At 39.0% G+C, this 26,775-nt stretch overlaps 2 protein-coding genes across 7 annotated transcripts in view; one reads left to right on the plus strand and one right to left on the minus strand.

Moving 5' to 3' along the window:
- The window catches only part of FIRRM (FIGNL1 interacting regulator of recombination and mitosis), a 39,419-nt gene extending 18,264 nt beyond the window's left edge, over positions 1-21,155 (plus strand). For 3 of the 5 annotated variants that reach the window (XM_045515877.2, XM_045515878.2, XM_074349781.1), the window contains 15 exons: positions 2,088-2,236; positions 2,509-2,638; positions 3,067-3,123; positions 3,738-3,924; positions 4,741-4,823; positions 5,169-5,220; positions 6,493-6,582; positions 11,206-11,391; positions 13,225-13,347; positions 14,438-14,533; positions 16,354-16,467; positions 18,051-18,155; positions 18,572-18,652; positions 19,577-19,696; positions 20,817-21,155. In XM_045515877.2, coding sequence (XP_045371833.2) covers positions 2,088-2,236; positions 2,509-2,638; positions 3,067-3,123; positions 3,738-3,924; positions 4,741-4,823; positions 5,169-5,220; positions 6,493-6,582; positions 11,206-11,391; positions 13,225-13,347; positions 14,438-14,533; positions 16,354-16,467; positions 18,051-18,155; positions 18,572-18,652; positions 19,577-19,696; positions 20,817-21,005 — 1,762 coding nt within the window. In that variant the 3' untranslated portion in view covers positions 21,006-21,155. The remainder of the gene's footprint in view (positions 1-2,087; positions 2,237-2,508; positions 2,639-3,066; positions 3,124-3,737; positions 3,925-4,740; positions 4,824-5,168; positions 5,221-6,492; positions 6,583-11,205; positions 11,392-13,224; positions 13,348-14,437; positions 14,534-16,353; positions 16,468-18,050; positions 18,156-18,571; positions 18,653-19,576; positions 19,697-20,816) is intronic. The other 2 variants (XM_010953848.3, XM_010953847.3) reach the window with 2 other exon arrangements.
- The window catches only part of SCYL3 (SCY1 like pseudokinase 3), a 34,368-nt gene continuing 28,743 nt past the window's right edge, over positions 21,151-26,775 (minus strand). The window contains exons 11-15 of one of the 2 annotated variants that reach the window (XM_074349782.1): positions 25,435-25,606; positions 23,868-24,029; positions 22,351-23,060; positions 21,781-21,846; positions 21,151-21,663 (exon numbers count right to left, since the gene is read on the minus strand). In XM_074349782.1, the coding sequence (XP_074205883.1) occupies positions 21,787-21,846; positions 22,351-23,060; positions 23,868-24,029; positions 25,435-25,606 (1,104 nt within the window). In that variant the 3' untranslated portion in view covers positions 21,151-21,663; positions 21,781-21,786. Of the gene's footprint in view, positions 21,847-22,350; positions 23,061-23,867; positions 24,030-25,434; positions 25,607-26,775 lie in introns of both variants that reach the window. The other variant, XM_074349783.1, reaches the window with a different exon arrangement.

Genomic DNA, 26,775 nt, shown 5'->3' on the forward strand with positions numbered 1-26,775 from the left:
GTCAGGCTTTCCATTTCAGCACTTCACCAAAACAGCTGTTGTCAAGGTCATCAGTGACCTCCCTGTCGCTACATCTGGTGGCCAGCTTTAGGCTTCATCTATGTAGCCTGTCAGCAGCACTTAATCTTTTCGTTTGGACTCTTCTGTTGGTTTCCTGGACACCTCTCCCTCTTGGTTCTTTTTGAATCTCTGGGCTGCTCCTTCTTAGTCTCCTCGCAGGTTCCTCCTCTTCTCTCCAGCTACTTGAAGTTGGGTGTGCTGTGGTGCTCAGTCCTACAGCCTCTCCTCTCTTCCCAGTGGTCATTTAGTCTCAAGACTTTAAATTTATGTCTCTCCTGTTTAATGTCTAACTGTCAGACAGGACATCTGCACTTAAATTGACCCAGCCAAACTCATTAACAATCATTTCATCCCTGCCCCCCGACACACACACACACACACACACACACACACACACACACACACACACACACACACACCCCCATCCTCCTCTTGTAGCTTCCTTATTTCAGTTTAAGTGGCATCTTGATTATTCAGATTGATTCGGCCAAGAAACCTCGCTGTCAACTTTGATGTGTCGACTTTGATATTTCTCTTGCTCTCATACCCCTCATCTAGTTCATCAGCAAATTCTGTCAGTCTGTCAGTATTGCCTTCAGTATAAATACGTATATGCAGTAAAATGTGCAGATTCTAACCACTTCTCACCCCCTGAACGTCTGTCATTCAGTCCCATCCACTATTTGCTTGCCTGCATTTTTGCAAAAGAACATCTTACCTGCTGTCTCTGCTTCCACCCTTGCCTTGCTCTGGTCTGTTCTTTGTGCAGTAGCCAGAGTGAGCGATAAAACATAAATTAGATCATGTGACTTCTCTGCACAAACTCTCAAATAACTCACATTCAGAGTTCCATAGAATTTCAAATAGAAAGTCAGTAATTTCCTGTCCACCTTGCCTTGTTTTATTTTTCCTCCATAGTACTTACTAACATCTGCTATATTGTTGATTTACTCACTCACTCGTTAGCTCCCCCCTGCAGTAGAATGTGTGCCTTTAAAGGCAGTGATTGTGTATTTTCTGATTGTGTATTTTTACTGCTATGTCACATACTCCTGGAAAGGTACGTGGCGTACATAGGCACTTAATAAACATTTGTCAAGTAAATTAATTTAAAAGTGTATCATTTGTGTGAAAGACACATACTTGCTTTGATGCTCGGTAGCTGTACTTCAAAATCAGTGGAGTTTCATTACCTGTATTGTATTTATATGCATCTTTCACTTTATAATTTCACTTAGAATTTAATCCTCACAACTCTGATTCAGTGTTACAAGAAACTGAGACTTAGGGAGGTCAAATGAGTGAACCAAAGTCACATGACTAATAATTGACAGACTGGTGCTTTTTCCATCACACTGCAGAGGCCTCAACTGTTAATCTTAAGTGCATCCTTTTAAATGCTGTCATTCTCTGCTAGACAGGTTTTCTCATGTACTGTCAAATTTGCCACAATTAAAAATAACATGGCAAAAAATATTGAATACATATCCGATTTTACAGAGGTTTTGATTGAAGTTGAGTTTAAACCCCAGTTACTGAGACATTTTCCATAAAGATCTTTGCATCTTCCTTCAGTGTTAATATACAGTTTGTTCTTACAAAACTCTTCTGAGAAACTGAGTATTAATTCATAGTAAATTCAGCATTCTTATTTTACAACAACTTTCAATAGAAGTAATTACCCCAGAATTTATCAGAAATATCTTTTTACATATGTTTTTACTAGTTTAATATTCATCTTTATCGTGTTTTTTAAGGATCTCGTTGTCAAAAACATTAAAATGCATCAAAAAATACATTTTTTTCTAAGATTATAAACTTTTAATTTTGTAAATTATAGCCATGTAGTTCAGAGATTCTTCAATTATGGTATCAATTCAGTACTTTGAATTTTGTTTTATTAAAATGTATGCTACTTACTGTTTTATGTTTTCACTGCTGGAAGAACATCAGTTTGCAGTACTTAACCTCTGTCTGAAATTAGAAAATAGCTATTAATGAATGAATTTTTTTCCCTTCCTTTCTAGTAAGTTTCCACCAAGCCTCTATGCTGCCAGGATTTCAAAAGCACAACAGGAGGAAATAGCAGGTGCTTTCCTGGTTACACTGGATCCGCTCATCAGTCAGCTTCTCACATTCCAACCTTTTGTGCAGGTGGTTTTGGACAGTAGATTAGGTAGGCTTCGAAACAGTCTTAATGTTAAATCATTTCTTACTAACCATGACGTGTTAGAGATGGGGTTGCTTTCCCTTATATAGTCCTCCTTTTCTAAGTTTTAAAAATTTTACTTAAAGTTTCTCTTACTTTCTTTTCTCAGAACATATTTCTGATTTAAAACAAATTATGCCTCTAATTTTTCTACATATCACGATCAGATTTCTGCTGAAAAAGTGTAGCGTATGTTTTTACCAATTTGTTGTAACATAATGTGTTTTTACCACCTTAAGAGCTGCCGTGTGAACTGCAGTTTCCACACTGTCTACTGCTGGTTGTCATCATGGACAAGCTGCCCTCGCAGCCCGAGGCTGTGCAGGCCCTGTGGTGCGCAGACAGCCAGGTCTCAGGAGCTACAACCAGGTAGCAAATGTGGTGGTGTTTATATGCAATTATATTATGATGGTTTAGAATGTCCTGTTGTTTACAGTGACCTTGAAATTAAGTTTTTTGTTATGTCACATATTCTAATTAAGTGACTGTGTAGACCTCATATACATTGCTACTTAATAAAAATACACATAACATCTATATAACAGGTGCTAAAAATATTTTAATTTTGTTCACTTTTGTAGAAGGTATTGCCTAATAGTCTGTTATAAACGTTGATTGTAGTAGAGTACATGTAGTTAGTAACATTTAAAGAGGAGCTCTGATAAGTAGAATGCTTAGCTACTACGAGGTACCTCCTGGGAAATTGAACTTGTGTTCGTCCTCCTTGCCAACACCAGGCTCTGGTTTCTTACTCCCTGGATTATTGCTGTGCTCTAGCATTTTATCTTTTCTTTTAGTGGCATTCTGTGTACCAGTACCAGGCTGCTCACCCTAAACCCCAGCCCTCCTACTCAGTAAGTTCTACTCAATAAGTAAAGCATAATGTCCCAACTCCTCAGCTTTCCATTTAAAACCCACCCCACTCTGCTGTCGTCATCTGCTTCTGCTCCTTATCCTTTCACTCATTTTCTACACGTGCACCTTGCTGCTGTCAGACTGGTGATTCACAGCTACCTTTTACCCAGGCTTTGTCTTTTTTACCTATTCATATTGTGCCCATTTTTAATTTGTTATTTAAATCCTCTGTAAAGAATTCTTAAACCATTTTCATCTTAAAATGACCCTTCCCTGTCTGAACGATACTAATTTTTTATATATGATACCTAGTTTAGCTACTTAAATTTCAAGTTCCTTGATGCATTTTGACTGTGTATTGGTCTGTACTATGATAAACACTTGCTAAATGATTTTTTAAATGTATAGGAAAATCTTCCTTTAAGGGATTTCTCTAACAGTGACTGTATTTTATTTTTACAGATACATATTCACACATACTGGAAACTGGTGTTGATATATACCTCCTGAGACATTTGCTTTGCCAAAACATCCCTCCATATGTCATATTATTACACCTGCTAATAGTAGAGTGTTAATGATGTTGAGTTCAGTGTTCTCCATTTCCCCGCAGGGTGTCTCTACTCAAAGGCATTTTCTCCAGTTTTGAGCAGTGTTCTGGTGAACTCTCTCTACCTGTCTGTTTACAAGGAGTAAGGAGTAAAGGGCAAGCTGAAGCTGCTGTCACCTTGTATCAGCACGTTTGTGTTCATCTGTGTGCATTTATCACTTCCTTTCATCCCTCACTGTTTCCTGAACTGGTACGTTTGTTACTTGCTGGGCTAAACTGAGGTTACACTTTGCCTTCTTTTCATTGCAGCTGTGATTCATACATAGAAGAAAGTGAGAGAGTAGTACATGTGTATTTATTTTGAACGTCATTCTCTCAGCTTGCACATTTTACTCTTGAATTCAGTTGGATCCTAGGACATGGTGGTCCTAGAGTCCTATAGTTTTTCAGATGTCATATTTAGCTAAAATATTTGAGAAAACATTTTGGGTGGGAAGGTATGGAAAGACTTTGTGAGAAGAGGGAAAATAGGGTTTTACTGAATTCAGTTTCATAAAGAAAAAGAGAAGTGGACAGGAGTATGTAGTACTAATTCTCTGGAGTCTAGGCTTAACGTGTGTTTTTTTTTTTTAAGTGGAATTGGATTAGAAAAGATGTTGAGAAAATTCTAGAGAAAGAATTCTTAGAATTTATGTAAGAATCAGTGTCATTTAAGATAATACCATGGTAATATTCAGCATATATGAAATATTGTATTTGGTTTAAAGTGAAACTGAAGTATAGGCATATACGTCATACATGTTGTATTATGATTTCTTCCTACTTAGAGAATCTCGTGGAACCTAGTGGTTGAGGTACCACATAGAATCTCCATAGCCCAGCATAATGGTTAACATGTAGTAGGTGCTCAATAAATGTCAAGGGCGTGGCAACATGGGTTCTTTCAGATACCAGAACGTAGAGCTTTCCCACTGAGGATCTGTTGTTGTTTGGACTGTGATGGTGTTTTGTTTTATTTTGAGAAATGTAATATTAATAATGTCTCATGAACTTTCTGTTTTTCTAGGATACTGCTCTGTTGGATGCTGTGCTTAGTGCTAATATGATCACCTCTCTGTTAGCTATGGATGCATGGTGCTTCCTTGCTCGGTACATCATCCTTACTTTTTTTGGGTTTTGGGTTGATTTATAGTAGTGATTGGCAGTAAGTGACTTTATACTTATAAGTTTATAGAAAAATTCTGTCTTGAAAATTCTTTAAGAGCCCCTGAAAATGGTTTGATTTCATATCACAGAACTACATTAGAAACCAGCTTCCCTCTTTCTTTTCTTTGGTTTGAGTCAGTGGAGCCTATTGCTAAGGTAGTTTTGTATATTGTGATACTCTTTAGCCATGGAAATAACTGTAATTTAGAATATTTAGTGCCTTATAGAAGTTCATCTCCTTGCTTTTCTGAATAATAGTCTGAAGATTGCCTTCTGTTTATGTTACAGATATGGGACTGCTGAACTCTGTGCCCACCATGTCACCATAGTGGCTCATCTGGTGAGTACAATTAAAGGTCAAAACACCCACTTTCCATGCAGTTCCTGGGGATATGTTAATCTTAAAAAATGTGAATATCAAAAGGAAAGATAATGTGGTAGCTAAATTATTTTGACAGTTTCTTTGCTTTGCATTAATACTGATGCTATTGAGAAAGATACACTAGAAACAGTGTAATACTGGGGAAATTGTCTCATTTTCAGAATTTTATGGAGTTGTACTAATTGTTCTGGGAAAGAAAGACTGGGTTGATTGAGGATAAATTTAGAATTGAATGCAAAGTAGAAACTAAGTTTTAAAAAGGTTGATGACCAGGAGTTCTTACTCTCCCTCCCTCCTACCTGCCCTCCCCCACTCTCTCTATATGACTTAGACAAGCTGACGCTTGGTTTTGTTGTATCTCTTTCAGTCAAGATGATTTGAGAGGGATACATGTGATAAGGTGATCAGTGCCTCTTGGGGAAAAAAGTAATGTGTAAATGGATACAAAGAGAAAATATGATTTAGTGACAGCTCATGTTAATCTTTTCAATGCTGATCTTTTTTTACTTTTAAATTCCTAGATGTTTGATATATTACATATAAGATGGTCATGACCTGTTTGTTTTGTTTTTGGTCCTGGCCTTTGATAAAGAGCTTATGTGGGTCCATGTGTCTTTTGTTTTTTAGTAGAGTTATTGTGTCATATATTTCTTGTTTACCTTTTAAGGATGTTGTAGACTAAATCTGGTGAGATGTTTCATAACCAGACAGCTGACATCTACGTCTCCATGGCTAATGGTCTGGAGCACTTAACCCACTTCCCTAAATCCTTAACACGTCTTGTACAAAACAGAGTGATTTTTATATTACGTGTGTTACATCTCCTTTAAATAAAAGCTCTCCTAGTACATTATGGTGAGAATTTATAAACTCTTTTGGTGAAGCATCCATCTAATAGAGATATTTACTTTTGTAAATATCTGTACTTTTGTGGTTAGGTCTAAAAAGATTCCATAAATTGTCTTTGAGTAGAGGGATTAACATACAAAGTTATAATCAAAGTGGTGATAAGAAATAGAAATTCCAAAGTATTGTTTTCAAATGTAATGTCAAAATTGTTTTCTCATTATGAAAGTAATCTAGGTTCATGGAAGAGAAAAACATTAAATATAGAAAACCCCAAATTAAAAATTAAAATTACCTATAATCTTATCCCCCAGAGAGGGCTGCTGTTAATATTTTGGCATATAAAAGTTACCAGTCTCTCCTCTCTCTCTGGTCTCTTCCCAGATAAAGTCTTGCCCTGGAGAATGTTACCAGCTCACCAACCTAGCAATACTGCTGAAGCGTCTCTTCTTCTTCATGGCCCCACCTCATCAGGTAAGGATGTCATCTTTGTCACTGTCTTTGAGCAGCTGCTGAGAATTGAATTCAGACTCTTTTGAAGGCTTTTGACCCCCCCCCCCACACACACACATTTAAATGTCGACATGATCTGAACATAAATTTTTACTGTATTGATTGCTTTGCTTATTGCTTTTAGATGGGTTTAGATGTTATTGTTAAAGAAAAACCAGAGCTATTTAGTAGTTAAAGTGGTCAAAACAGATCTTATTCAGGAGCTGTTGCAGTAGGGGAAAAAGACTGCAGTGTAGAGCTGGGCGCAACTCTGATACAGCATAAACTAGTGGGAATCTGTGGTCAAGGAGCAGGGTGGGCCCGTGGATAAAAATTACTAAGAAGAAACATCAGGAGTAAGGGGGTGATTCTGGCTTAACAGGTTCATGGTGAACACAGACCAGAGTGATCAGATACTAAGGGTGAGGGGTTCTTTCTGAATTGACTTAACAGGATTCTTGCTAAAACTGGGTAATACAGGCCCACAAAGGATGAACACAAGTCCAAGGTTCAAGGCTGGCTGAGACGAGGGCCAGACTTAAGTTTGGTCGAGGAGAGAGTCCTTGTCATTGTCTTTGCTGAGAGTTACAGATGACCGTTCTAACTCTGTCTTCTTTCTCATGTTTCTCATACATTTAAGGTACTTGAAATGAAGTGGTTCTATATCCCCAGCCCCTTTTAACTTATTTTGAAGAACTAGAATATCACTTATGCCCTTAGTGATACCTTCTTTAAAACTTTTTTTGTACAGTAAGTAAATTAAACTTAGGAAAACAGAAAGGATGATGAACCTCGGTAGTTTGCTGTGGTGAGGACAACGAGCTCTGCCAGGACGGGGGACATCCTCCGGTCACAGGGACCTGCGTGGCCTGGCCTAGTCCTTTGGACTGGTCACTCTGAGGTTCCTGTAGGAGCTTTTTAAAAATACAGTGTCCTGGACCTTAACCTGTGAATGGAGTGAGTTTGGAGTGGTAGCTATGAAACGAGGCTCAGTACTTTGTTTTTATGAGTATTATTAAATTCCTACATGATTCTGACATGGATATAAGCTGGGGAACCACTGGACAACTGAATGGTGTTACAGGCCTTGGTGTGAGTTCTGGCTGACTGTGACCTTGGGCAGGTCATACTTTCCAACCTCAGTTTCCCTGCCTACAAAGCAGCAGATCTTTGTAGCCATTTTGAAAAAAATTTTAAGGACTTAGAGATAATATATACAAAACACACAGCATGGCGCCGGGCTTAGGTGGGTGCTTAGTAAATGCTGGGAGTCATTTCTGATGAGAGTATTTACCGCAAGTCCATGCCTGCTCTCCTGCTCGAGAGAGGTTGGCCAGGCCCCAGAGGAACCACACCAACCTGCCAGCCGTCTTCCTTGCGCTGTCCCCAAGGCCAGAGCACCCCAGGCCCGGCTGGCAGCCAGCCTTCTGCAGAGCGTGTTAGGGTTGCTGTTCTTCCCTCCAAAACTCCTGAGGGCTTGTCTGCTCCACATCTCTTAGAATTTTACTACCTTTTACTCCCCTGTCAAAAGTCTTGCCCCTGGTTCCTGGCACATTGTTCTTCCTAGAAGCCCTATTAACTGGGATGCCCTTCCTAAAGAAGTAAGATTTGGAAAAGGAAGGGTCCTTTTAACCTTAATTTTCTCACTTATAAAATAGGGATAAAATCCTTTCCCCAGGGTTGTGAAATTTTAACTTTTAGGTTAATACAATTCAGAATGAATTAGCCTAAATGAACTAGAAGCTTTGTTATAGACAAACTCTGGTTTATGTTGAGAGGTCTCTTACATTCTCAGTTTTCTGAATTTTTCCAAATAATTGAGGCTGCCGGATGTGTACATCACGGATAAGTGAGGGCTTTTAATTTTTGCCTTCAGTTATCAAATACTGACTTTTCCCGCTATGGTCAAGTTACTCTACTAAAACTTAAAACTAAGGGGCAAACTTAAATTTGAATCCCTGTTCTGAGAGTCCTTGGGAGAGTTAGTTAATCCTAAAATTGAAGTACTAGTACTTACTCAGATGGCAGTTGTGAGCCTTGAGGAGATAAAGAAAAAAAAATACACACACACACACACACATCAAGTAAGCATCTAACCAGAGTTCTTCTGGCATGCTCAGTTTATTTTTCTTTTAAGACATGTTTTACTTAAAAAAAAAAAGGTATCTGTGATACATAATAATTCGGGGGGGAAATGCAAGTATATAGGGAGATTAAAATGTATCTACTATTTCAATATTGGAGAATAATGATGGAATGTCCTGTCATTTCTCTTGGTGTGTAACTGTTCAAAGTATTCCTATTTTATAGAAACAGGGAAAAGTACAAGGAGGTTGCCTGAGGGGAAGGACCTAATACGCCTGACTTAGGCTCACTGGTGGTTGTGCTGCCACTTCCAAGTAAAGATGACTACATTTATGTGCATTTTAAGCCCAGTGGTGTCTGTTTCTCTCTTCTTGATGTTAAGGAGGGAAGTCATAATGATCTGCACATTATCCCCTTATGCTTCACTTTTTGTGAACTGTCAGGACTAGCAGTTTTAAATCTTGAAAATTGTGCCGTGGCCAAGGTTTTCAAACTCAGAATAGTAAGTCAATCAATTAGCCTTTGTATGTAACAGATTTTGCCAACACCTACCCTTTTGTGTTATCCAGGGCATTATGAGTTATAGTTCTGTTTTGGCAAGGGGACCCACTGGCTCACTGGACTTGGTTAGAAGGAAAGGTCTTGTTTGAACTGATGTTGATCAGTTGGCACAATTCTCTTGGCTTTCCTAATGCAGTTTGATTTCCTGAATAAAGCTGCTTATTATAATAGACACATAGCTCATCAAGGGATCCATTTTTCTGGCTTTATCTGCTGTCCCAAAAGATAGCCACATGATTTCTTCCTTGTTTTGACAGCTAAATATTTTCTGCAAACAAAATAAAATTCAAATATAAGTGAAATATATAATGTAGAAGAGTTTCTCTGTGAAATTTAATATAGTGGGGGGTTTTGTTTGCTTCCTTTTTTTAAATTTAATTTTATTGAGTTATAGTCAGTTTACAATGTTGTGTCAATTTCCAGTGTAGAGCACAATTTTTCAGTCATACATGAACATACATATATTCATTGTCACATTCTTTTTCACCCTGAGCTACCACAAGATCTTGTATATATTTCCCTGTGCTATGCAGTATAATCTTGTTTGTCTGTTCTATATATACCTGTCAGTATCTACAAATTTCGTACTCCCAGTCTGTCCTTTCCCACCCCTCTCCCCACTGGCAACCACAAGTTTGTATTCTATGTCTATGAGTCTGTGTTTGTTTCTGATACAGGGAAAATTTTCATTCAACAAGTAGATTTTGGATATTGTAAACTGAATTATTCTACTTTAAAAAATTACATTACTAGAATAGATAAACAGATCATACTGTATAGCACAGGGAAATATATACAAGATCTTATGGTAGCTCACAGCAAAAAAAAATGTGACAATGAATATATATATGTTCATGTGTAACTGAAAAATTGTGCTCTACACTGGAATTTGACACAAATTGTAAAATGACTATAACTCAATAAAAAAAGTTAAAAAAAAACCCACAATAAGGTATCACTACATGCCAATTGGAACATCTGAAAATTTTTTTTCAAGACTGCTGGCAAAGATGCTGAGCAACTGAAACTCTCACACATTGCTGGTGGGAAGGCAAAGAGATAATATGGAAAACAACTTGGCAACTTCTTATGAAGTAAAATACACCTTTACCTTACCATACAACCCAGAAATAAACTCTTGGGTATTCACTCAAGAGAAATAAACTTATTTCCAGATTAAAAAAAAAAAATTACATTACTGTACTTCCTAGTGGATTATACCTAAATTAGTAACTAAGTGCACCACTGTTTTTGCTGTTTTTTCACCAGAAACTAATTTCACATTTTAACTGATTTTTTAGAACTTTTGTTTTCCATTTTTGTCTAATCTGTTGGAGCCTTTTTTTTTTTTTTTTTAAACAGTACTGTTTTTCTGTTAACCTGGAGGCACTTTGAATTACTTCAGTGATAGAATGGATTTGCTAACTGTACTGTTCTGAACATTTGTGAATGAGTTTTATATGTTGTCTAAAAGCAGAGCTGGCTGGGCCAGTGGAAAACTGATCCTGTGACCTTTGCTTCTTTAAGTTCTTAACCATAGTCAGCTGGGTAGTAAGCCACAAAGGTTGGCTGAATGAGTCTTGGCATATTTTGAAATATTACTTTTGACTTAACTGAACAAGGTGGTGAGTACACAAATTCTTAGGAAAATAATAGGCTTCTTGGGTAGGACCACGTGAAATAGCTGACATCACTAATAGTGAAGTACATTGTTTAACATTTCTTAATGCATTTGTATCATGCTCCATTAACCTGTTTTTCATTTTGGAGATCAGTGCAACAACAACAAAAATAATAGTGCGTGTTTGTTTAAGCTACCTTGGTCTGGTACCTTGTGATATTGCTGTTCCGTTAAAAACTTTTTCAAAATACTGAACATAGAAGCTAATACTTAGCTTTGGTGTATCCATTCATTAGACTGTCTTATGTTGCTCTTGTTTCTGTAACAATTCATTTCAGGTGGAGTTTATCCAGAAATTTTCCCCGAAAGAACCAGGAAATCTGCTTCTGTGGCAGTACATTTCCTTTCAGGCATTACCTGCTGATCTTAGGCGACAGACTGCCCGCGAGGTCAGCAGGGTGTGCACCGCGCAGTGCAGGGAGTGGCTAGGCAGCAGTCGCACTGTGGGGGAGCTGGAGTCTCTGGTAAGAAAACTTTGATGGCTTTGATTCATTCAGTAGCTGTTTATTAAGCACTGTTTAAGTTTCTGGGGCTGTGTTGTTAAACAGATAGACACAGTCGTACCCTTAGGTTAGAATCTAGCAAGAGTTTCAGATCTCTACATTGTAAAAGAGTCTATGAGAAACATACTATTATTATCTTGATGGATGTAAATTATATTTGGGGGAGGGTGTCTGTAACCCAAGACACATTGGAACATCATGAAACACACAAAATACTTTATTGGTAGTATTTTTGCTGACATATCTCCAGGTTAGGCAGAAACGATTCTTCTATTTACTGTACAGCCTTTATTTTATGCAAACCTGTTCTGAGCCTTTATGTACCTTTCTGTTTAGAATGTTCCTTACTAAAATAAGATGAATTTCTTTTTATTCCATATCAGTTAAAAAAAAAGTTTTTAAAAACTGACTGAATATAGTACACGTAGTTGAGTATTTATTTGCTCATTCTTTTATCCATTCATTCATTTAGCATAATTTGAGTGCTCGAACGTGCCAACTTCTGTCTGAGGCATCGGGGATATATCAGGGAACTAAACAAACAAAAATTCCTATTCTCATGGACTTACATTCTAGCTTAGCTGTGGACAGAGAAGTTTTATATATATATATATATATATATATACACACACATACACACATATATATATGTATATACGTATCAGTGTGTTATAAGTAGGAAAAAATCAAGTGAGGATGGGGACAGGGCATTCAAGGGGCTAGGGGCCTATTTGCAATTTTAAATTAAAGTTCAGAGTTTTCTCAGGGCTTCTGTTTCTATACTGAGTATAAATGTTCTGATACTCTGTTACATAATGGACCTTGACCTTAATCATCAAGATAATTTAAAACATTTACATATATCAAAAAGAAATTAAATTTTTAATGTGTATTTTGGAAAAGCTGTTAAATGCCTAGGTAGGAGTAGGTGAGATTGTTCAGATTTTGCCTTATTGTGCACGAATTTCTGTAGTAAAGACAAAGTCTTTTGTATCAGATAAAAGCACCTATTTTCTAAAATTTAATATATCTTCACTCTGTAACCAAGACTTCAGTTCAGCAGGTCATTTAACCTGTTTATTTGTAAAAGAAAATAGGTAAATCATAAATTAAAAGCAGTATGGTAATTACATAAATTTAAATGTGTTTGTTGAAGTATAACAGATTAAAGACAAAGTTACTGATCATTACATTCTCATGTGGCCTCCCTTTACTCGAACTACACCCCAGCCAACCCCATTCCTGGCCAGAGACATGATACAGAGAGTGAATCCAAGAAAGATTGTTTTTAGTTTCAAACTCTAGATAGTGTACTTCTTAAATAAAATATTTGCTTATTGAATGCAGAGTTGCTGAGAAATTTTAAAGATTAATTATAAAACAATAGCAATAATAACATAACTTTAAAAGATTGCTAAGCATAATGTAAAAAAAAAAAGTTTTAGTTGATGAATATTATAAAATTAGCCTGACCATACTGACCATTTGCTACAAGCCTATTTATTAAAACATGATGCTGTTTCCATTTCATTAAATTTTCAAACTTTTAAAAGGGAAAATGAATGTTTATTTAGAAAAATGAAGCTAATGTTTCTGTGTGTAAGGAAAACTGGTTTTAGCAAAAATATACATGTACTAAGGAAATAGCTGAAAAGATGGCTTTGGGTCTTAGAAATATAATTCTGTATGGGTTTTATGAAGAGTTATAAGTAACTCATAACCTCCAGGTAATTGGCTCCAGCATCTATAGACTGGTATCCGAACTCGGTCCTCTCCCTGTCTCTCCCCCTTTAGAACACGGTGCTCTCTGCTTTGCTTACTGTGTGTAGTTCTGCTGGGGAAGCTTTGGATAGTGGACAACAAACTGCAGTTATGGAAGTTGGGAGTCAGCTTTGGGCTCTTTTAAACATTAAACTGGTAAGGAAAGCAACAGATCGTTTCCCTGAAGAAGAAATAAAATATTGGAAAAAGAATAAGTACTGAAGTGTCCCTGTCGAATAAGAAGTATGTGATTTCTTTCGGTGCTGGTCGTACTTGTGATTAGAACTTAAAATACCTATCTGTGCTCTTTCAGCCAGTTCTTTTTTAAGAGTGTGGTAGAATCAGATTAGTAGAACTAGAGCCTGGTAAAGCAGCCGTGACAGTCCAGCTGGCTATTATCAAGACCAGTTGGACCCCGTTTCCCCGTTTTCTTCTCTCTTTGGTTAGTGTAGCCTGTTTCTGTCGATTCCATGGTCCTTTATAACGTCTTTTGGGCAGTGGAGAGTGATCTGGGGCAACTGAATGGGGGAGGCTAATTTGTATTCCTCTCCCCAGCAAAGCCAAAGAGCCACGTGATGATCAGGGTAGAGGTAGAATGTGGTCCACAGATTATTGTGATTTAAAAATCATATTTAGTTAATATCGAAATATGACATTTAAATAGAAATAAACGTGTGACGCCTGGTTGTCCCAGCCAACGGAAGCCGAGGCAACATTCACACTTGAGAAATCATAGAAATGGCTTTGCAGGTGAAGTTTTATCATTAAAGTTTATGTATGGTCGGATTTCCCTACTGCAGCATTTTGACGTCAACAAGTGCTTTCCCCTGACCTCATAAGTCATTCAGTAAATGATCACTGAGGGCCTGTCTGCTGGTGATAGAGCTTACAGTATCATGATAGAAACAACAGTTATGGAGAGGAGAAATGGAAATTTAAGAAGACTAAGGAATACGCAGGCTTTTCAGTAGCAGACGGAAGTAATTAGATCCCCATCCAAGTTATATCCGGATTTGAATCGTGACTTTGCTTTTTCTTAGCCGTGTGATCTAGAGTAAATCATTTAACTTCTCGGCCCTTTTTTCTTATTTGTAAAGTGAGGGAAATAATATCTACCTCATAGAATTAGAAGAAATGAGGTAATAAATATAAAGTGCTTAGTACATTGCCTGGTATAAATATAATAAATGCTATTCTCATATAATTGAACATTGCTACCAAAATTATTTTGTGCTTTTTATTTAAGGTAACAGGTCAACCTTACGTTCAACAGACACTCAGCCTTTTGCTTCCACTATTGGGATTTTTCATTCAAACTCTAGATCTTCAGCTGATAAGTCAGGTAAGAAATAGTGAGCAAGTTGGTACTTTGCTGAGGAAGTTGTTAAACTAGTATCACTTAAAATAACTTTCTGGGAAGTCCTTTCTAATGATTTGTTGCTCAGTATGCTTATTACCCTTTCTTGTTGAACTGAACATACAAATGTGACAGATGTGCTTGTCCAAGGATATCTCCTCATTTCTTCTGTCTTTCTTCTAGTAGGGTATTGTTAGTACACTGGGCTGGTAATTCAGCCTTTATCTGTTTCTTCTCTGTCTCCTGATACTAAATAGTCAAAACTTTTTCATTGTTGCTATTAACACTCAAGAAAAATCCCCGAGGTTAGGAGTCCTAGTACACATGTGAACCTTACAGTGGTAGCATTTTCAGAGGCATGTCAGTAGCTGTGAAAGTGTGGTATAAAACCAGTGTGGGCTTAAGGACAATCCTCATTGTTTCTTTGAAGAAGATGACTGAAGAGCACTGCTGAGTTTTCTCTCTGGCCTCAGGGTGTGTGGCAGGGCCGGGCAGAACCGGCCACTAGGGGATCCCTGTGGTGTTGCCTCAGGTGTGCCTCGCTTTCGGAGGCTCTAAGCGATTGAGAGAGAGGGAAGAGGGGAAAGACCTTCATCTTATCTGAAGTGGTTTGAGGCCTTGGAATGAGTCCATACTGAACAGACTTGATCCCCCAATTCAGGAGTTGGCTTTAGCTTCCAGTCACACAGGACACAGACTGTCATGAGGTAAAGCTAACCCCTCCCAGGGAGCAAGGGCATGGAAGAAGTAGTGCCCTGTCACAGCATGTAGACAGTGAAGTGAGCGATGCTTCACTTTTAGTAGGTCTGATGAGTGGTTGTGTACATCAGGAATTTACCATCAATCAGTATTTACTAATTAGGCGTATTTTAAATTATACATGTGTCATGGATTACTAAAGAGAATGAGAATACAGTAAAATAATTGACTCAAATTAACGTTGATCCTGAAGATTCTAATATTCTTTTCTGAAAAATTAAATACTGATAGTTTTGATGTAATTGTGCCTACCTTTTAAAAAAAAACCAAATAACTAACATTCTAAAATTTCAATATAAGTAAATTGTTCATTTAGACATTGCTTCCTTTATAGCAAACTATTTCAGCAGGGAGGGTATAGCTCAGTGGTAGAGTGCGTTCTTAGCATGCACGAGGTCCTGGGTTCAATCCCCAGTACTTTCATTAAATAAATAAATAAACCTAATTATCCCCACCCAGAAAAAGAAAGTTAATCAAATAATGTGGGGGGAAAAAAAGACAATCTTAGTGTTCTTTTAAACTAGAGGTTGGTAACACTGTGGCCTCCTGGCTAGATGCTGCCTTCCTGCTTTCAGCACAAGAGTAAAGGATGATTTTTACTTTTCAAAGTTTAAGGGAAAAAAAAGGAATATGCAACAAGGAACATGGGAACATGTTGCCTGCAAAGCCTAAAATATTTACCATCTGGCGCTTTGTAGAAAAGGCCAACCCATGCTTTAAGTAATGAACTTTTTTCTCTAGAATTTAAAATATAAAATAATGTTTAAAGACTTGAAAGGAGAGTACTGGTACATAGTTTTTCAGGAACATGTGGATTTTTTTTTTTTTTTTTTTTTTTTATGCAGTGGTTGGCAGGACAAATGCTGTAAAAATGGACTCACTTTATTTTATTCAGATTCTACCTGTGAAGTTTAGGCCCTGTGGAGTGTTCATCTGTTCTGGGTTTGGTTTGATTTCCCCTTCCATGTATCCGTCAAGTCTCAGGCATGTCTCTACAGAACATTTGTTTTCATTTATAACTGTTCTTTGGTCTTTGCCCCCTTTAGGTGGTCACTTTGCAGACCTCACTACTTAAACTAGAGCCTCCCGACCACGTGCGTTTGGCAGTGCTTGATTTTGTATCCTCTGTAGGAAAACTTTTTATACCTCAGGCTATGCAGGTAATACCCTCTTAATGTTGTTCCCCATGCTAACAAAATCTTTTAAGAATTACTAAGGGATTTTTAGGCTTTAGTTTCTGGAATTCTGTGGATTTTTGACAATGAAAATTGAGGGGGGAATATAAAATGTATTTTGTGAAGAGAGGGTGACTGTCAAAATAGAACTCATTTTCTTTCAGAAAAATGTATGTTGACATACAAGTAATTCATAGCGTTTGCTGCAGTGTGAGAGTCGTTCCAGGTGGGCTCTAGCACACAGAGTTCCTGAGGAAGGAAGTCATATTCATGTCTTCTAGGGAGCAACGTACAGTGAGGAAATTGGGTAGTTTATCAAAATTATTCTCTTGGTTTTATATCCATCAGAGTGAACCTGTTTGTTTTTTAAGACAATATTTTTTAAAATGTTGCAAAGTATATATAGTCAACAAATGGATATTTATTTATAAAAAGAACCCTGCTAATACACTTCTGCTGAATTTTAAGACATACTTCACAGCAAAAGGAAGTCCTCCTCCTAAATTGAGTTTTGCCTTATTACTGTGGTTAAAACAATTCTAGACAGTTGACTCTGCCCCACCTCCACGGGAGATACTGTAGAGTTCACTGATGAGAACTTTTTATGTAACTGCAACAAAAACATGATGGATGGACATTATCTCAGTACATGTTGATTAAAATCTTTGAAACCAAAAATTTAACCAGTTAGTTTCTAAAGGGTTTTCTTACTTACCAGGAAATAATACCATACTGTATGTTTTCATCATGTACGTTTGTTTCATGAGACACTGTAGACTTGATAGCTTCTTTTCAATTCTTTGGACAAAAGTATTCAGATACTTGCATTTGAGCTATCTTCATTTTAGCATAAAATAAATGTATTCCTAATGTTGCTTCATTAGTGCACAGCCACGGACCCTGATGGGCCTGGAACTCAGGGAACAAATGTTTTATTAGCAGGAATTACCTTACATATTCCCAGGAATGAAGTTAAGGTCTGAAGAAATGTAAGAGGCACTTTAAAGCCATGAGACGGGTTGACTTAGTAAATTGAGTTCTTGCTGTGTGTCCGGCACTGCTTTCATCTCTGGGGCTCAGTAGTGAACTAAGCTAACGCCCGCCCTCAGCCTGCCGGGAGCTGCAGTCAAGTGCTGACACGGGTCGCACGTGAAATGGTGGTGAGTGCTACGGAGAGAAGTGAAGCAGGCAAGGGGAGAAAGAATGTGTATGTGCGGGTAGAGTCTTAAGTTGGACTCAGTCAGTGGAGTCCTCAGGTTGTCCTCACATGTCACCTTGCTGAAGCTGAGGGGCAGGCGGCTCCCGAGCAGGGGAGAGTGAGTGAGGGTCCTGCGGGGAGCGCCTGGCACACCGAGGGCAGCCAACGCAGAGCTCGTGGGGCTTGGCGGGCATGCTCTGAGGGAGTGGGAAGCTGCCTTCAGAAGGACCTGAACAAAGGAGTGACGTGACCAGACAGGTTTTATGACGTGTTCACTGGGACAGAATTATGGACACTTGACAATGTCACAATAATGAATGTACTCTGCTTTAGTTTTCTTCTACTTATTAAGGTTTGGTTCTCTTTTTAGGACAAAATTCTGCCCAGCCTGTCTTCTATTTTTGCCTCACTGCTGTCTGACAGGAACTGGTTACTAGAACAACATACCTTGGAGGCATTCACTCAGTTTGCAGAGGTAATTAGAAGGCCGATCAATCACAGTGACCTCTAAAATATTTTAGTATTTCAAATTTTCCAAAACATTCCAAAAACACTTATCAAACTATTTTTGTATCTTAGTCAAAGTTTTGTGCTGGAGGAGATATTACTAGTCTGGTAATTGCTTCTTCCTCTTACCCACTGTCATGCAAGCTATGCCTTTGGTCCTAAGGGGGCCCTGAGACGCCAGGATGACTGGGCGGACGTAGTTCACCCCTGCACTTGTGCAGGGTGTCGTGTTCTTCTAAGGCCCTGAAAGAACTATGAGCTTACAGTCTGAGGATCCTCTGGCGTTGAGTATTTTAACTAAGGTCATTCTTCAAGCCCATGTACTTGTTTTTGCAAGCTGTTGAAATATATTAACACTGGTTTTGTTTATCAATCTTCTAATAGGGAACAAATCAGGAAGAGATAGTTCCACTGTGTCTCAGTTCTGAAGAAACAAAGAACAAAGTTGTATCCTTTCTGGAGAAGGTACTGTATTTATATAGAATCAAAATAGTAGTGTCACATATTTTGTTATCATGTTACCTTTTTTGAAATTATAACCAAGTTAAATACCTTTTTAGCTTAAACTTTCCACAGTGCTTACTAGCACAGTGGTGACACGTTACACAGGTGGGACCACATTACAAGTCAGAAATAGGGCACTTGCAGTAACTCTGCCTGTAATTTGGGATCATTAGGGCAGTGAGATGACTAACGGGGGTCCCCTACCTGTTACTGATCTTAATTAGATTCACATGTGGAATCATAGGCCCGAGAGGCTCATGTTTACTATTTTAATGTAGTCATGGCTTTTCTGCCCCGACGGGACACCAGACCTACTTTTCCAAATACTGACCAAACTGTTGAATCATAGGGCTCCCGTATTTGTGGGGACAGTGTTAGGATGTAAGTTAAGGGTTCACTGAAGCACCAACAGGACAGTTAAACCACAAATTTACAACGCCAGGAGAAAGTGAATTTAATTTTTGTAAATAATAATCTCATTTTGAACTGGGTTAGTCTTCTAATTTACTACCTACATATACGCACAGGTTACATGTAAGCTGGACCTAAGTGCGTTTGTGTCCATGTTGCTTTTGCCAGTTCCCCCCGATTCAGTAAAGGCCAGCAGACTCATTTTTTTCTGGAAAGATGACACTACCACTTTTCTGTAAGGAAAGAGAACACCGTAGAGTAATTTTACCCAAATTACACTAAGAGGATACATTTACAGGTGAGTCCAACTTCCAGAATTTGCCTGGTTCACAGGCTAAGCCAGAACAGCTTAACACTTGGCTCTTCAGCATGCAAGCTTTGGCCCTTTCACTTCTTGAACATCACGGTGTTCTGTACTAGGACCAAAATGGTAACGTGTTGATTTTTCACTTGGTTTTTCATGCTCTCTGGCAGACGGGGTTTGTAGATGAAACTGCAGATGCCCGAGTGGAACGTATCAAACAGGAGAAAGGTATTTTCTGGGAGCCCTTTGCTAAAGTTACTGTGGAAGAAGCAAAGTGGTCATCTTTACAGGTACGGACTGCTTGTCAGTGTGGGTCAGGCTTTAAATAAGACATTCTGCCCTTCTACCTACTGATAAAAGTAAAACTAGTGTGGTTCTCGGCCTCATATTGAATATCAAAATAATCAAATAGATCTAGACACGTAAAATTCTTTTTTATAGCGAGTGTTCTTTTAAAAGTCACATGTCTTCTTCCTAAAAGGTTATCAATACATAGAACAGATGGGACTACAAAAAAAGTTTTAAACTTCATACTAAATAGACTCTAACTTTCAGTTATTTGTAGTAACCTTTGGAAAAGTTACGTGTTTGTACCAGTGATGCTACAAATGCAAGTTTCTGAACCACAGAAGAAAACCAATTAACCTTTTTTCCAAAATGTTTAGTTTGCTCCCTTGCCTCATTCATCAAACCAGCCGAAGAATTTCTGGCGTTGTCTAGAAACCACGTCTACCTATTAAGAGGGAAAATCTGACACTGCTAAGGATATTCAAAATTGTTTTGAGCACTAATAGTATGTGTGGAATGGTAATCTCTAAGGGGAATAACGTTCTGGTAAATTTTAGTTACAACTCTTACAAAAACCAGTAACTTGTTTTCAAGACATGTAACTTTTATGCCTGAAATCTATAAAGTTAAATATATCATTAGTGTTATGTAAGCCGTATATATTATGACCTTCCTTAGGAAGATAAGGATTATAAAAACTGTCTTGGCCCCACCCCTTCCTCCCCCTCGTGGTACAATGATGTTAGAAAGCCTGACAATTTACTTAACTGGCTCAAAAGCATTATTACAAACTTAGTGTTAAAAAGGAAATAGGAAACGTTCAGAAAATTCATACTTGGGCTTTTTGTAAGGACAGATTACATGTCTAAACAATACCCACTGGAAGCTACCAGACAAGGCAGCACTTCTTAGTCTCGGACCTTGAGCACTGATGGTAGTGCCCCAAACCCCTGTGACAGAGCAAAAATGCCTTCACTTCTCTCCAGATGATTGCGGGGGGTGGGGGGGGGGTGCCCTTCAGCCCTTGTGAACCATAAAATTTTCATGTAAAACGTGGAAAGGTCTTTAATCATTTTGGAATGGTACCATGGCATCACTCACCACGTTGTTCTCATTTGCCAGCCTTACGCAAAGAGAGCCCGTCACGAGCTCCCCGTGGAGGAAAAGTACAGGGCAGCAGTGCAGGCGGCGGCAGGGGCCTTGGGGGCAATTGAGTCATTACTCCAGCAGTCCGTTCCTCCAGACTGGCTTCTAACAGAAATGGAGGCGCTCCACGAAAGGATCGACGAGCTAAAACGCCGTGTGGTTTAAGGTGACACTTGAGTGGACTGGACCATATTAACAGTAGATAGAGTTGGATATCATTTTTTGTCATCCTGCAATAGATTCTTTAAGTGAAAATATTGATGTAATTATGTCTGTATATTTTCTAACACATAAAACAACTTTTGTAAAGTTGAATCTAATGAAAATAGTCTTTATTGGACATTAAGAGAACAGGATTGTGGGGGATATTTCTCATTAAGAACTTTGGTACAAGGTAACACAGGTGGAACAGTCAGTAACTGCCCCGGTCCCCACAGGGCCACTCATTCAGATAGCACATCTGTAAACAAATAAATAAGCTGCCTAAGGGAACCTCAGCAATTTAAAATCATTTCTATACTCTACAGCTAAAATATCTTCAGTAGGTTTCATAACAGAGCTTACTCTTCTGACAAAGAAATGGCACAAAATTAAGCTAATCAGCTTGGATTTTTCTATTTATTTTCTTTACGTCTGGAATTGTTCTGGAAAAAAAGCAGTAAATTCAACCTTTCCACAGCCACTTGCTCTTCACAGAAACTGGCCTCAGTTGGACGCCCAGGCTCGTCCTCTGAGGAAGGCTGGGAACCTCCTCGCCGCCCAGGGCTTCCCGCCAGCACGCCACGTCTCACGCTTCCATTGGCACAGACTGGAAAAAGAGCTCCTGGTATGAGAAAAACAGGATGCTTTGGGGTTTTCTTGTCTGCAGAGCCTGCTTTTGAGGTATTAGTTTGATTTTTTTTTTTTTAAGGAATCCTTTTTCCTAGAGATGAACTCACACCTGTTGTCACCAGTTAGTATCTTCCCAGTTCAGCTCCCCATCTTCTCCCCAGCCCGCAGACTCTCCCTGCAACAAGATAAAGCAAACCAAGGGCAACCTGCTCAAACAACTCATGTTCAGACTAGAAAGGTCAGGAATTTTAAAGGGGCCCAAAACTTGTCTAAAAGACATCTCCTCGTGTAAAAATTACTGTAACAGGAAGCTGAAAGGATTACCCTGGTTCTAGCAGTACACTGGAAAATAACTGTCCAGTGACTACATAATCATTAAGATCAGTCTGATGACACCACATTCTTGGTTTAATCCCCCTTTCCAAATAAAAAGGTTATTGCAGTAAGTGGCCCGTTAAACACTTAGGCCAAGCACTGCTGCATTTTTCCAAGAAAGGAAAGATGCCGTTTACAGGACCTGAGTTTATTCATTTTACGCTTGACCATTGTACCTAGTTGTGTACATCAGTCTTTTCTCTCACTAGGAGAACAGCACGTCACCTGTTATAAATGGGACAGTGCGCCTGGCAGCTACACGGGAGGTCCTTAAACGTGCACGGCACAGTGCAGTGATCCTTACCTCAGTCATTTCTGCTGCAGCAAATTTTGAGGAAAACTGCAACACTGAGGAGACATGCTCCCTGGTGGGAACCATCGCTTCCATCGCTTCTGTCCTCAGCCCAGGTAGGACAAGAACAGCAGTGGAAGGCTTAATGTCTGGGGTCATGTCAGCAAACCAGTCCAGCTCAGGGTCTCTTACTGGCTTCTTCTTTACCTGAATGGTAAACTCCTCTCCTAAGCCAAGTTCTGATGGAACCTTAGGGCGCCTGTCTTCTGACGACACTTTTGTTGGCCTGGTTTGGTGTGGGTCATCCCTGCTTTGTGCAAGACCGGTCTTTTGCGGTGGGCTTGACTTCAAAGGCTTGGCCTCTTCAGTGAGTGGAAGCGAAGTCGGAATGGCCTTGTGCTCCCCTGAGGTAACAGGTCTTGTAGCCGTGGTTCCACCTTCCAGAGTTATTTCAGTGTCTAAGCCGCTGGGCTCAAAGTCATCCCAAGTCTCCTCCTCGTCCACGCTCACGTTGGTGCGTGGGGGCGTGGCAGCGGCACAGGGCTCTGTGGGACAGACCTGGAGGCTGGCGGCTTTGTTCTCGGGCTCCTCGGGGTCGCTCCAGTCAGGCCAGTCCTCAGACTTTTTAGAACTTGATGGGAACTTCTCACTGTCTCCTGAGGTAATTTTCAAATCCGAGATTCCATTAATGGGAAATTTAATCGGCTGAGAAAATTGATTGCCTGTAGGGGAATAAGTACAAGAATCATTCTCATAAGAAGTTGGTTAAGAGCAAGCAACATATTTAGGAGCAAGCTGACACTAAAGACTCCTTGGAAATATCCATGATACAAAAAATGAGAGATCCCAGCAAAACATAACAAAGGTGTGATGTAAGTTAAACAGATATTTAAATTGTAATTCAATGGAAGCATAGCAAGCAACAACTGGAGCACATAATCCTTTACTAAATATTCAAACATACTGTTTTGTTGGCATAACTGTCTATAAACAAACACAGAAATGTTCTAAGCCAGGCAGCGTTACCCTCGAGATGTGAATTACATACATCCTGAAAAAGCATCGTATGCTCAAGTAAGTTTGCCTAACCCAACATATCCTCATTCTAAACAGATTTTCTTAAGTGTAGTCCAAGTCACTGAGTCTTGTGCAGTGTGTTCTGACTCTGCTAAGTTCCCCAAACTTACTTAACCATACAGCTCTTTTTTTCATGGTACACCTTTTAACATCTTCCAGAATTACCATTCTTTAATACAGTGTGGAAAATGCTACACTAAGGCACCTAAAGTCCCAAAGTAAAGTATCTGGTGCAAAAAATTCAAGCAATGTCAACCTGTTCATGTATCAGTTATGAAGAAAAGACAGGTAAATACCCTCTAGTCCAGGGAAGAGGTGGGCCCCAGCTGACTACGTAATTGTGAAAGAGAGAAGCTTCAGTGTTCCCCAAAGTGACCTTAAGTTTCAGAGCTTATTACTCAGGAGAACATTCCCCCAAGCAGAGGAAAAGCTCTGTAAATTGAGTAACCTACCTGTCTGTAAGAGAGAGTTGTAATAATCTCGCTGTGTGTGCTGCCTGCTGTCCAGGGGCATGCTGCCAGAAAAGAGACACTTGGGGAATACGCTGGAGGAGGGGTTCTCCAGGACCGGCGAGGTCTGACCGCGCTGGCTGCAGACGACGTGCGTAGGGGAATCTGAAGATAGATTAAAACTCAAAAAAATGAAAGGGATAGTAAATTGCTTCTTTTTCTATCACATTAGGTGAGCAACAGTTAAGGGAAAGGGGTATAGTTAACAGAGGGAAAAGGTAAGTTGCAGGGAGAGGGCATCTTCAGATATTTGAAGAAACATCTATTACAGAACGGACTGCCTATCCTACGTGGTGGTGACAGGATAGAAGGGCTTCCAGCATTAGGGGAGCAGGGAGGAGGCAGAGAACTTTTATAACTAGGTATCCTAATGGTTTTAACAGCCTTTAAAAACACTTTGGTGGTGATTTAACACCATAATTGATTCTACTCACCTCCTTTTCAGAATAAAATGAATGTACTTAATGGCACAAAACCATACACTTAAAAATGGTTAAAATGGTAAGCTTTGTGTCATGGGCATTTACCTTCCAACTGGGAAAAGAAAAATATTTTAAGAAAATGTTATCATTAATAGTTTATCAGAAAGTTTATACTAAAGAGTAGGTATTAGTCAGAAGGATTCTAACGAAATTTTTGGCTTAATACTTCCTCTGCCTTAGAAAAGTGCGGGTGGGGGCACTGAGCCACGTTGTCACAGGCCACATCCCGCCTCCTCACCCCGGCCTGTGCCACAACTGCCCCACACTCTTGCTTATTTCTTCCACTGTCTCCCCTGCTCAAGTCCTAATTTTTCTTACAAAATACCCCACAAAATTCTTACTCTTGACTTTAATAGCCTATAAAGACCAGAAATTAATGCTATTTCCCATGTAACATCCAGTGGGAACACACGAGAAGTAAGGATTTTCTTGATTCAAGGAATCAAGGAAGTACCTAAAAATCAGTAGCTTTTCACCAAACAGGCCAGCAAAACCCAAAGAACTTAAACATCTAGTGTTACTGAGAGCTGCCACAACCTTTCTGGAAACTGACAGTCTCTATTAAAATTTAAAATATATTCTTTGACTCAGTAAGAAATCCTGAAATGGATGAAAGAGCCATCAACAAGGAAATTGCTGAATTATATTCAATGAAATATTAGGCAGCCACGTACTGACCTGGAGACAGGTCTCTGATAAGCTGCTACACAAAAAAGTCAAGTAGAACTGTGCACAGCATTTTCTCATCACTTTTTGGTTTTTGAATCCTTTATCTGTGTGTGTAAACATACATCTGTGTGTCTTTTTGTGGGCTTAAAAAAAGGCATGAAAGGATTCCCACTAAACCATTAAACTGTTTACCTTAGACCCCCCCCCCAGAAGAAGCTGGGAGCAGGAAACTACTAGCTGTTTCCTTTTAATTCTCTGTGTCATTTGAATACAGTCCATCTGCATTACTTGTATAATGTTAAAAATCTAATACATTAAAACAACAACACTTAAAAGGTAGGCCTTTTAGTCATTCTTACCTTCTGGGGAAAGGTCGATGGTTTTAGTGAAACTTGGGGCAGTGCGTTTGAAGATCTTGGTTCTTTCTCCTCCCACGACCACCTCTGGTCCAAGCAGGGAGACCAGCACTGCTAGGCTGTGAAGAGTAATTGCCACAATGGAATCGCTGGTATCGCGCAGGCCCAGTAACACCTAGGAGTGAATTGGGTCATAAGCGCAGATAACCACATTGTCTGCCTTTTTCTCCCCTGTAAACAGCAGGCGGGCTTCACTCAGACTGCTTGCTCAGATGAGCGCCGTTTCTTAGATATGTGTTCTATCTAGGTCAGTAGTTCTCAAACTATCTGTGGTCGAGGGGCAATATTTTCCCCTCCCAATCCATCACAGCCTGATATGTTAAAAAAAAAATACCCCCCAAAATGAAATTAAATAGACAAATACATTGGAGATAACATAGATTATTCTGTTAAGTTGCTATAAAAGGTTTTAGATTTGTGCACGATGGCTGTTGGCTCCTTCCTCCAACCCAAGGCCAGAGTCCTCCCAAGAGCTCAGCACTTCTAAGCCTCCCACACCCAGTATTCCCAGGTGGCCTTCCATCCAAGTACTAACCAAGCTCAAGACTCATCTAAATGAGGCCACAAGCGACCCACTTCAGGTGTAAGGACACAGACAAAACAAAGGAACAGAAAAAAGATGTTCCATACAAATGAAAACCAAAAGCAGGCTGGGGTCACTATACTTGTATCAGACAAAACAGACTTTGAAACAAAGATGGTAGTAAGAGACAAGGGCATTACATGATAACATGAGGATATAACACTTACAAATATTGATGCACCAAACATAGGAGAACCTAAATACATAATGCAAATATTAACAGACCCTAAAGGAGAAATAGAGCAACATAGTAATAGTAGGGGACTTTAATACCCCACTTACACCAATGGGTAGATCATCCAGACAGGAAATCAGTTAAGAAAACACTGGCCTTAAATAACACATTACATGAACTTAATAGATTTACAAAGAATATTCAATCCAAAAGCAACAGAATACACATTCTTCTCAAGTGCACATGGAACATTGTCCAGGAGAGATCACATGTTAAGTCATAAAACAAGTCTTAATAAATTTAAGACTAAATCATATCAAGCATGTTTTCTGACCCATTCAATGGTGTGAAACAAGAAATCAATTACAAGAAGAAAACTGAAAAATTAAAATATGTGAAGATTAAACAGTATTGTACTGGGTCAAAGAAGAAATCAGAGGATAAATCAAAAACACCTTGAGACAAATAAAAATGGAAATAAAACACATGGGATGGAGCAAAAGCAGTTCTAAAAGGGAAATTCATA

Source organism: Camelus bactrianus, chromosome 21, assembly GCF_048773025.1.
Source record: "Camelus bactrianus isolate YW-2024 breed Bactrian camel chromosome 21, ASM4877302v1, whole genome shotgun sequence".
In the NCBI taxonomy this organism is placed as follows: domain Eukaryota; kingdom Metazoa; phylum Chordata; class Mammalia; order Artiodactyla; family Camelidae; genus Camelus; species Camelus bactrianus.